This window comes from Amphibalanus amphitrite, unplaced genomic scaffold (genome assembly GCF_019059575.1).
Source record: "Amphibalanus amphitrite isolate SeventyFive unplaced genomic scaffold, NRLGWU_Aamphi_draft 001558F_arrow, whole genome shotgun sequence".
Classification (NCBI taxonomy): domain Eukaryota; kingdom Metazoa; phylum Arthropoda; class Thecostraca; order Balanomorpha; family Balanidae; genus Amphibalanus; species Amphibalanus amphitrite.
In genome coordinates, this window is record NW_024883051.1 from 47984 (window position 1) to 59713 (window position 11730).

At 46.1% G+C, this 11730-nt stretch overlaps 1 protein-coding gene across 3 annotated transcripts in view; it reads left to right on the forward strand.

Moving 5' to 3' along the window:
• Nucleotides 1–8068, forward strand: part of LOC122373829 — a 24733-nt gene extending 16665 nt beyond the window's left edge. For all 3 annotated transcript variants that reach the window (XM_043352203.1, XM_043352204.1, XM_043352202.1), the window contains exons 2-8: nt 2048–2298; nt 2624–2771; nt 3073–3231; nt 3734–3836; nt 5469–5632; nt 5992–6079; nt 6845–8068. In XM_043352203.1, the coding sequence (XP_043208138.1) occupies nt 2061–2298; nt 2624–2771; nt 3073–3231; nt 3734–3836; nt 5469–5632; nt 5992–6079; nt 6845–7021 (1077 nt within the window). In that variant the 5' untranslated portion in view covers nt 2048–2060 and the 3' untranslated portion in view covers nt 7022–8068. The remainder of the gene's footprint in view (nt 1–2047; nt 2299–2623; nt 2772–3072; nt 3232–3733; nt 3837–5468; nt 5633–5991; nt 6080–6844) is intronic.
• The last annotated feature ends 3662 nt before the right edge of the window (nt 8069–11730 follow it).

Consider the following 11730-nt stretch of genomic DNA (forward strand, 5'->3'; position numbering starts at 1 on the left):
GGAAAGGCAAGGTTTTGCAATGTTGGGCTATTTGACATATACGTCATGATAATGACAGAATTTAGATTTGGGGCAAGACGGACGGTCCATCTTACCCTGTGGTGGTCCATTGTACCCTGCATATGGAAAGTTCTTTTCCAAAACATTGACACAAGTTTAAGTAAGCTAATTTTTCAGGAAGGAGTCTTTGTTGCATGTGAGCCATGCATGCAAGTGCTCAGTTAGCATGCATTCATGCCAAACGACAATAAACACACATGTTCCCAGCTTTTAGCTGCACTTCCATCACACATGAGTAAAGGATAAAGGCTCATTTTGTTATTTTACCATTCTGGTTACTTTTTCTTACAAGAGTAGAGAGCAGAAGTGTAACACACATGAACGGATAGCAGGCACTGCTGGGTGGTCCGTCTTACCCCACGTTTTTTCTTGTCTGAGTTTTTGACATGTCCCTCTTTAAGAGCATCCACCACCTAGATGTCTTTAATTTGAAATTTAGTCTTTACACATATCAACAGAGGAAGGATTGAGCATTCCGAAGACTATAAATAATATGAATTACGAGAGCAGTGTAGCAAGATATGCGGCCTCAAACCTTAGCTGGTCCGTCTTACCCCACCTTCCCCTATTATTGTTTGGCGATACATTTACACTCGTCACGGAAATGACGACGGAGCGATTCGGGAGCTGACGTAGCTTCAGTGGTGACTTCTACGCCCGCCCATTGATCGTCGAGTAAACTCGTGGTGCGAAGAAGATCACAGGAACTGACTCGATGGGCGGCGGAGACACAAGTCACGGACTGTCGTGTCACCAGGTCACAGACCGGCCCACAGCGGTGACTGAGCAAATCGTCCGGGCCGCCCCGGCGTGACAGGGCCGTCTCGCCTACCGGTGACACACTTCCCGACAGAGAGGCAGTTGGGGAGGATTGAGGTGGCGTTTGGTGACCTGTGAGGCGGCTGGTGGGGATTCCAGGAGAGATGGCAGCCTTCCGATAAAATGGCCCACAAGCAGCGATGACTGATAATTGTGGCGGCTGAAACAAAGTTCCACAGACAGGGCAATGTACAGGGAACACGAACCATTCCAGACCTCGTCAGTGTTTTGTTTAAGGTTTATGTTTATATCAGAAAAAGTAGGTGATCAGATATTGCATCATTGTCGCTGGCACTACCAAATTCATGACGATCACAAAAAGGCTTAAACAGCGGTTTTAGTGCCGTTAGGACCATGTATGCCATTAATCATTTATCTGTAAATTATCGAAACGGATCACAGTGGGCTTGTTTAGTACGAGCACCTATCTGTCTAGATAGCCACCTTTCTACGCTCCGCTAACTCCAGCCCACCCACTGAATTACCGATGCAGATTTCTTCCGACGCGTATGCAAATCGGCAGCCGACCGACCGACGTGGAGAGGCAGCGAGGGTAGCCATGCGTGTCGAATGTAACTCTGACCCTTGCTACAGAGTGTGGGGAGAGCACCAGCCCGTTACACTTCCGAGTTCGTGAGGGCATGGGCCGGGCGGCGGGGCGGAGGGGGCGACACGAGGGTCCACGGCGGCGACTGCAGCTGGTGTTAGTGGCGTGTGCGAGACTGCAGTCGCCGGCGGGTGGGAGGATAGCCACACAGCCGGCGCTGCAGTCTCCCGTGGCCGGGCTTTTCGCCTGCTGATTTATTGAATCACTTGCTGTAAATTGCTAGAATAGGGACAGGATCACGTTGTACATGATAATGTTTTTCACACATAGTAATCATGAAGTTGTCTCAATATAATAAATGTTCAACTGGTTTAGTGACACTGACCAACAAATATTTATTTAATGCTAAGTTTCCATGTCGATAGCAAATCTCTATTGTTTATTCAAGACTTGAAGTTTTCAAATTGGCAAATGCCTACAATTAGCTGCTGTTCAGTGAGTTCACTGTTCAGTCATTAGCGTTGGTAATAAAAGTATTTATTAGATCAATAAGTACCTATTGCATGCTCGCACCTAATAACTATCACTGAATCTGTTGCTATCTCCCTCATCTGTTCACAGAGCGATTGCCGTCATGCACCTGGTGCCGAGAGTGAGGACGCTGCTGCTGGCAATTCTGGTGCTCCTAGTATCGGCTGCCACAGCTGATGTTAGTGACTTTCAGGTGGAGTCGTTAGAAGAAGCGCTGCGTCTGAGTAGAGAGGAGAGATTGGACGAAACCACACAGGAGACACATCACCGAGACAAGAGACAACTGTTTGGGGGCAACCGGCGAAGGAACAGAAATCAGAACCTCTATCCAGGCAGAAATGGTGAGCGTTTCACGCGGCATGTAAATTCATGCAATAAATTCATGAAAATTCATGCAGCAAAAAAGTGATCTCTTCTATCAGTAGAAGTAAAACAATCTTGTTTGACTCATTCCTAAATGATTTTTTTTTAAATCTAAGTAAGGTTTTTCACAATATTTCAGCAATCGATTTGGTCACAAGTTATATCGGTGACCATACGCTTCGGTGCTATGTTCTTATTTGTATAAACGGCACAATCTTACAATATCATACCGATGGGCGATGGCCATACACGGACAACACAGTTGTCCGTCCAGTTTAAGCTGTAACCCAAACCCTGTTTCAGGTCCTAGCATCATCTACCAGGGTCTGTACATCCCGGACGCGCGTTTCAACACGTTCGCTGACGGCATCATCACCAACATGGTGGCCGAGCTGCGCGCCGATAACCTCGACCCCGTCTACTTCCGCGTCAACGGCCGAGGATCAGTCACGTGGGTTTTAGGCAATGAGTAGTTCTCAGTCACGTGGGTTATAGGCGAAGGGCTCCGTGCAGTCACGTGGGTTATGGTTCACAGGCGTGGCGGAGTCACGTGGGCTTACAGTAAATGAATGTGTTGTATTCACATGATTCACAGATAAACCATATTGGCTTACATTGCAATAACATAGCTTGATGTTAGCTCTGTCAACTTTTTCTGATTGCTTTGCTAATAAATATCAACATTGTTCTTAAAGTACCTTTGAATCATCGATATCGAATTGCATCACGACTCAATTTTGTTTTTTCCCCAGAGCCCATGAGAACGTGCACGGCCGGGACAACTCCAATAACGGGGTGGGTATCACGGCCGTGACGGACCCGCTGGCCCGTCTGATGGGTGCAGAGAGTGACGGAGTGGTGGCCAGAGGTCGGCGGGACGCGTCTACGGGCCGGCACAGGAACAAACGACAGTGAGTTACGCACGAAAGAGAACGAGAGAGAGAGAGAGAGAGAGAGAGAGAGAGAGAGAGAGAGAGAGAGAGAGAGAGAGAGAGAGAGAGAGAGAGAGAGAGAGGAGAGAGAGAGAGAGAGAGAGAGAGAGAGAGAGAGAGAGAGAGAGAGAGAGAGAGAGAGAGAGAGAGAGAGAGAGAGAGAGAGAGAGAGAGACATGGGACGAAATTACCACTGAAGCTTGAACAGTGACTTGAAGCTGCGGTAGGTCAAGTACAGTTGGCTGAGTGTAACGATAGAAAGACAGCATGCATTATTTGAATGCCACTAAACTGAGCTTTATTATGACTGTTGGTATGACGAGCTTGTGAGCTGATATGGTGGTTAGACTGAAATGATCGTTGTGCTGATGTCATCTTGAACAAGAAACGTCAGCGATAGGGATATCACCATTAATTCTCTGAAATCTGAGCTGTATTTAGAGGCATTTGCTGTCATTTGCTCTATCTCTGTCGCCCCCAGGCTGGCGCCGACGCGTGCCTACTCCACCGCTCTACTGGAGGGTCTGACCAACATCAACAGGAGGGGAGACGTCGAGGTCCAGGTAGCCTCCAACATCACATTGGTAAGCCTCACTCTCACTGTGTTCATCTGAACTCTTTGCAAAACACTTTGAGGCACACTCAAACCCTGAGAGTAAACGTCCCGTCATCATCGTTGAACCGTAATGACTTATTCGTAACAATAGAGCCATCAGGAAATAGCTCTTTTCAGGTCACGTTTTCGTTCAAGTGCAGCACTCAAACGTGCAGCAGCTAATTTTCCAGTCCATTTCTCCGGTATATCGTCCGTGCCGAGCCGAAACTTTCTCGGAGTGAAAGACGACGTGACTCCGTGAGTGATTTATCATCCAAAGCCTCCGAGCTATTTCTGCCTCGTTTCAGTAGTTGCAAACTGCAGAACCCGTACGTTTGACGTCACTCAGGGTTTCCCCAGACCTTTGAGAGATCACTGACACCTAAGACCATAAAACATATCGTCTATCTGGAGTGGCATGCTTAACCCATTGCGGACATCTGCACCACCTAATTATGCTCGGTGCACCTGTACCTCTATATCATACCCGCACGTGTGTTGGCCGACTCCGCCGTCGTGCACAGATGCACCTAGCTGGGCCGCCAAACCAACATCGGCACCGTTTAACCACCGGCCCCGGCGCGGCGGTGGCCAGCCAACCGTGCAGTGTGAGCCACGTGACCGCGTGGGCCGGCCACGGAGCTGACCACGTGACCCGCCGAGGTCAGCCCGGCTCAGTGGCAGCGTGTCCCGGTGCAGGACAGGAGATATGACTGGTATATGTGTCACGCTCTGGTGCCTGACCTGGCCACGGGTCGGTCTGACCCGTATTGACAGGTCGGGATGTCCCGTAATATGAAACGGATACGGAGAAAAGAGGGCACGTGAACGATGAAAGGCACATGTTTGAAAAAAAATACAATGTGCTCATTGAGCCCGTGTGCTTCTCCAAAATTCGTTTTTTAACAGCTCTAGTGTTAAAAAAACTTACCTTCTTCGACTTGCAAGGTAGATTATGAGCCACAAAAGCGACATGCATATAAATATCAGTCGTCTTTCTCCGCCACCGCTGTATCTCCGGGGCCGTCAGAGTCAGAGATGTCAGAGCTCTATCTCGCGTTGACCGCCAGCTGAGGTTTGGCGGATGTAGCGGTTCTGGCAGACCTCTGTCAGAGCCGCGCAGAGCCGCGCAGAGCCGCGCATTCTCCCATCCCGGTCACACCTCACAGCAGGCCTGTGCATACAAACGGTCACCGTGTGTAGCCGTTTCTCAGGCGGAGATAATTTATGATGTAACGGACGTTATCCGCGGTTGACGGAGCGAGACGTTATGCTGTGGTGAGATGACCAGTGCAAATGTATGCACGTGCCAGATCGCTGCTTTTCAGCGGCCCACACAGTTGTCTCACCTTTACCGCTTTGCGCATTGACTCGATCAAGCCTTTAATTGTGACACTTTTAACAGGTGCGATAAGAGTATGTAGGTTTCAGGATGTGCGATAGCTAAACAGAGTTGGCCTCTGGAATGAACTATCCCATCTCCAGGGTCACTGACCTCAGGTGACCTGATGAGCTCTGAACTGACCTGTCTATCTCCAGGTACCTATGTAGTATGTACTCGGCCGTCGGCCACTGACCTCAAGTGATCTGCTGACCTCTGAACTGACCTGTTCACTTCCAGGTACGCGGTCGGTGGCTGCTGGGACCTCTGATATACCGTGTCAACTTCTACGAGAGCCGGTTCGCGGTCCGATCGCTGGCCACGGAGATTCCTCCGATTCAGATGGACACCGTCACACAAATCTCCTACATCGGGGCAGACATGGCCGACTTCGTCCTCGGATGGTCTGTATGCTGTGAAAGAGTTCACTTGGTTTCGTTTTTCTCACAGACAATGACAATACAAATGAAATTTGACAATGAAAAACGAAATGTCTGACTCTTCTAATCTTCACTTGGTTTACTGGCAATGATCCGATATTGTGAAGAAAGAATATTACTCTTGATGTTGCTCTTGATTCAGAGGTGCACAGAGCCTTGAACAACGAAACAAATCTAATAACTTTATTATGATTCTCTAGCTCTATTCTAATCTACCGCGCAAGCGTTCTGAAATTTAGGCAATGTTCGCATCTCCCACCGATATTGTTCTGTCCCTGACCTGACAGTTCTATTAACCAAACACTATCTGTTCTTGTCTTCAGTCCTCTGATGGCGTCGCTGCGTTACCGTGGAAACGTTACCACCTCTGACACGGACCGGGCAAACACAGCGCTACATAACCTGTTCCAGGTCAGTTTGTTTGTTTGTTTCAGATTTCAGATTTATTTGGCGAAAGATCCACATTATCACACATGGTTTTTCACAATCGCACGTCAGCAATTCAAACGTTAAAAAACAGGAAGAGGTCGGCCAAAGTGGCCACACGGATGCACGTGACGATGTTTTAAACACTCCTTATATTAAAAATATGCTGCTTTAGCTGGTGTTTGAAGGACACACCTGACTCGGTAACTGGGAGCTGGTTGAAAGCTTGTACAGCCCCATGTTTGTTTTGTTGGGTTAGGCTCTTTCGGTCCAGTAAGACCATTTCAGAGCCGGGAGGATGATAGGATATAGGGGGAGACATTGGTCTGGGCAGGCACGCTAGTGAGTCGCCGGGGCTGAGCCCGTCCAGAGGACAGGCCACCCAGCCCCAAGGCACTCACTGCACCCGGCTACGGGGTGCGCTCCCTCGGGAGCAGCGGTGCCGCTCCAAGGGAGCAGCCCGCATGAGATAAAGTTGCCTGTCCAGCCCGGAGGGGGGTGGCGGTGTGGAGGAGAAGGATTTCAGTATCCTGAGGATAGAAGCATGGAACGGTGTTCCAGGACCCAGGTCAGTGTTCACACTCCGGTAGACCCAGCTACAGCCTGCACTTTGATGAAAGCTGGGTTCCACCCGACGTGGGGTAGTCATATTTACATGTCAATTAATCCCTAAAGGATTTTTAACGGTGCCATTTTCCTATCCTTGCTTGTTTTTTTCTTCTCATTTTAAGCCTCCTCGTTTCGTTTCAGTTTGACTCGTTCCTGTATGACGCGGCCCGGGACAAGTTCAAGTCATCCAGTCACGCTCGCCTGCCTCTGTACAGCACCACTCGCTCCGACGACGGCCACAACCGGAACAATAACGGGGCGCTGGGTCTGCTGGGACGGAGGCGCCGCGCAGCGGACGAAAGTGAAACTACAGCTTAGAGGGCGCTCTGGTCGAGAGTCAGAGACTCGTGAGGTGGTGTGCTGTGGGGCTATGATAGCTCGCGATACCGTAGAAAACGGGATGCATATAAAGAAAACGGTAAAATAACTTCATTGGAAGACACTTAACATGCTGACTAAGCAAAGATTTTGACGGCAAATGCTATAAAATTGGCGTTATTTTATGACATTACGAACTGTTTTTGCTTACCCGATCGAGGTGAATGCTCTTTTAGTTATACCTAATCGTGGTGATTTTACTAACGTACCTGTTACTTTTGTTTCAAGCTTTGCAAATTAGGTCTTCAATGTTGATCAATTTTTAGGCACTTGCATGAACTTGGTAAGCGTCCCTCTACTCGATGCTATGTGTCACATTAATGTTATTGGTTGGATACGTTATTTATTCAGTCGCCGAATTATCGTTTTTATTGTGACTGTTTATTTATGTGAGTGTGTAATTTTGCCTATGCCGGACAACTGTCGCGAGATAAATACTTAAACTCGTCATTGCAGGTAGTGCGTATAAAAAAGAACTTCGGCAAATTTATTACGTTTAAAGTCAATTTCAGGTCATAAGCGATAGATAAAGCTGTTTTCCATACTTAAAATGCAGTAGCTATAGGTGCAGTAGTTCGTTTTGCATTTGTACTACAATAAGAAGTTCGTTTGCATGGCTGTAAAAAACATGGTGCATGTGTTGACATGATATGATAACATGATTCATGTTATCTATACCTATGGTTGTATGTACCTACATTTATTTTCACTTATGTGTGCAGCACGCAAACATAAGTTTGCATAATATATACACATATGTTATTGCTTCATTCGCATGTTCTCTTCATGAATATCGCATTGTTATAACTTGCAGTGACTTTTGCAAGCAACGCATAAATACGTAGCATTGCTTATTTGCAGTATTAAAGATGCATTTAAAAACGTTAGCTTAAATACTTCTTGTTTGATATGAACGCATCTATTTAAATGTAACCCGCGTTGTTTATCGATGTTTTCGGTTTTGTAATATATAAGACGTTCACTGTTTGGGTCAATTTTTGTGTTCCTTTCCATAACTTCCCGTTTACTTTTGCCCTATCAAAGGTTTGGTTTTGACCATGGGTTATTCTGAAGACCCTATATAGTTTTATTTTTTATTGTTTTTTTTTTTTGTACGTATAGAAAAAGCAGTACCGCGTAGCTTTCCTGAACACATATTAATTTTGGACGCCATGTCCAAAGTTTGCATTGGCGCAGCGCTCTTATTTACTTTATACTTCCCATACTCTTTGTTTGTTTCAACATTACCTATTTCCTTTTTAACCCTCCGTGCGCCTTTCTGGCTCGACGCCAAGACGGACCGGGAGCCCGAACAGGCGTGATTGCGAGTTACCTCAGCAGATGTCGCTATAGCTTGGTGACCTGTTAGAAAATAGAGCCTGTGAAGGTGTTAACCCGGCACCGCCTGGGCTATTTCCGTACCCACATCAGCCTGGGGGGGGGGTCGGATCCGACCCCCCCCCCCCCCTGTTATCTCGAGAACCAATGGTCGTATCGAGCCCCGCGAGGCGGCGTTCGAAAGGTCTCTACGAGACCTTCCCAAAGCGCTCTTAAGATTTTAAGATTGAGGTCAACATTCGGGTCAAGGTCAGGTCAAAGGTCAAATTCAGGGGTTTTGCATGATTAGGCTTACGGACAGCGGAATCGATAGCTGCTGCTCGAAACTCACCACAAATGACCTCAAAGACCTAGTGAAGGTACCATGTGCGTATAGGGGTCATACTAAGTACGGATCAAGGTCAGGTCAGGTCACGAAAGGTCACGGTTTTCACTTTCTGATACATGGGCGTGCGACACATGTTTTATGGCTTATTTTTCACGCCAAATCCGATGGTAATGGTTATATGTGACCCCAAGTCACTGTGCTGGTGATAAGTGTGCATTGAAAGCATAAAAAATCGTTTATTCCATACATAACTAAACGAGGGCTAAGAAAAAAATGTCAATTTTTCAACTTTTTATTTTTGACATAAAAATGCACTTTTCTAGACGAGCTTTGTCTCAGGAATCTAGTGGTGCCATTTGTTTTCACATGCGATGTTCAGAAGTGCCTCTAATTCGCGAAAATGCTTATGACGTCACCATGCCCTATGCATGTTGGAGCTATTTTTTACAATTTGGGGGTCAAAAATCAAGATAGAAAGTTGAAATTTGGGACATCTAATGTTCTAATAGATCTCTATAACATATATTCCGGTTTTTTGGAAATTCTCAAAATTTTGGATTTTATTAGCTGTTTTCCAAAAAATACAGTTTTTTTGAATTTTTAGGGGTGAAAAACGCATTTTATGGAAAATCCGAGATTGCCATTTTAAAGGTAGTGTGCCACCTTTGAAAGATTTCCCGTTTTATTTTTCCTAGGATAAGAAGCTTCTGTTTTTACCTAATATCGCAAAAAAAATCAAAAATGGGCCTGGAATAGTGCCTTTTTCGCCTAAAAGTTTATCGGTTTTTAGATATGTATAACAACTGTAGTGGGCTCACCTGCAAACAGGCGTCGGGCAACAATCGCGAATGCGGCGCACTTGTGACAATAAGCAAAGGTCATTATAGTGTTACGACCATACGACGTACGGGAATGAGTTATCAGCTGTCTAATCGTAGACAACACAATGTCGAGCCTTAAACTGTAAACGTCTGTCAAGACAGCCTCAGATTCAGATTCACTTTCAGAATCACATTCGGACCCCCTTAGATTTTCATAAAAACTGGTCCATGGGTACAGTTTTGGACGCTGATTCCAATGGTGAAGTCTGTTTTTCGCCACATATTATACTTTGGCCCCTAGAGGCATTCAAAGTTTTTTGGGGCGAAGGAGGACCCCCTTAGATTTTCATAAAAACTGGTCCATGGGTACAGTTTTGGACGCTGATTCCAACGGAGAAGTCTGTTTTTCGCCACATATTATACTTTGGCCCCTAGAGGCATTCAAAGTTTTTTGGGGCGAAGGGGGACCCCCTTAGATTTTCATAAAAACTGGTCCATGGATACAGTTTTGGACGCTGATTCCAATGGTGAAGTCTGTTTTTCGCCACATATTATACTTTGGCCCCTAGAGACATTCAAAGTTTTTGGGGCGAAGGGGGACCCCCTTAGATTTTCATAAAAACTGGTCCATGTGTACAGTTTTGGACGCTGATCCCAACGGTGAAGTCTGTTTTTCGCCACATATTATACTTTGGCCCCTAGAGGCATTCAGATTCACTTTCAGAATCACATTCGGACCCCCTTAGATTTTCATAAAAACTGGTCCATGGGTACAGTTTTGGACGCTGATTCCAATGGTGAAGTCTGTTTTTCGCCACATATTATACTTTGGCCCCTAGAGGCATTCAAAGTTTTTTTTGGGGCGAAGGGGGACCCCGTTAGATTTTCATAAAAACTGGTCCATGGGTACAGTTTTGGACGCTGATTCCAACGGAGAAGTCTGTTTTTCGCCACATATTATACTTTGGCCCCTAGAGGCATTCAAAGTTTTTTGGGGCGAAGGGGGACCCCCTTAAATTTTCATAAAAACTGGTCCATGGGTACAGTTTTGGACGCTGATTCCAATGGTGAAGTCTGTTTTTCGCCACATATTATACTTTGGCCCCTAGAGACATTCAAAGTTTTTTTGGGCGTAGGGGGACCCCCTTAGATTTTCATAAAAACTGGTCCATGTGTACAGTTTTGGACGCTGATTCCAATGGTGAAGTCTGTTTTTCGCCACATATAATACTTTGGCCCCTAGAGGCATTCAAAGTTTTTTTGGGCGAAGGGGGATCCCCTTAGATTTTCATAAAAACTGGTCCATGGGTACAGTTTTGGACGCTGATTCCAATGGTGAAGTCTGTTTTTCGCCACATATTATACTTTGGCCCCTAGAGGCATTCAAAGTTTTTGGGGCGAAGGGGGACCCCCTTAGATTTTCATAAAAACTGGTCCATGGGTACAGTTTTGGACGCTGATTCCAATGGTGAAGTCTGTTTTTCGCCACATATTATACTTTGGCCCCTAGAGGCATTCAAAGTTTTTTGGGGCGAAGGGGGACCCCCTTAGATTTTCATAAAAACTGGTCCATGGGTACAGTTTTGGACGCTGATTCCAATGGTGAAGTCTGTTTTTCGCCACATATTATACTTTGGCCCCTAGAGGCATTCAATTTTTTGGGAGCGAAGGGGGACCCCCTTAGATTTTCATAAAAACTGGTCCATGGGTACAGTTTTGGACGCTGATTCCAATGGTGAAGTCTGTTTTTCGCCACATATTATACTTTGGCCCCTAGAGGCATTCAAAGTTTTTTTGGGCGAAGGGGGACCCCCTTAGATTTTCATAAAAACTGGTCCATGGGTACAGTTTTGGACGCTGATTCCAATGGTGAAGTCTGTTTTTCGCCACATATTATACTTTGGCCCCTAGAGGCATTCAAAGTTTTTTTGGGCGAAGGGGGACCCCCTTAGATTTTCATAAAAACTGGTCCATGGGTACAGTTTTGGACGCTGATTCCAATGGTGAAGTCTGTTTTTCGCCACATATTATACTTTGGCCCCTAGAGGCATTCAAAGTTTTTGGGGCGAAGGGGGACCCCCTTAGATTTTCATAAAAACTGGTCCATTGGTACAGTTTTGGACGCTGATTCCAATGGTGAAGTCTGTTTTTCGCCACATATT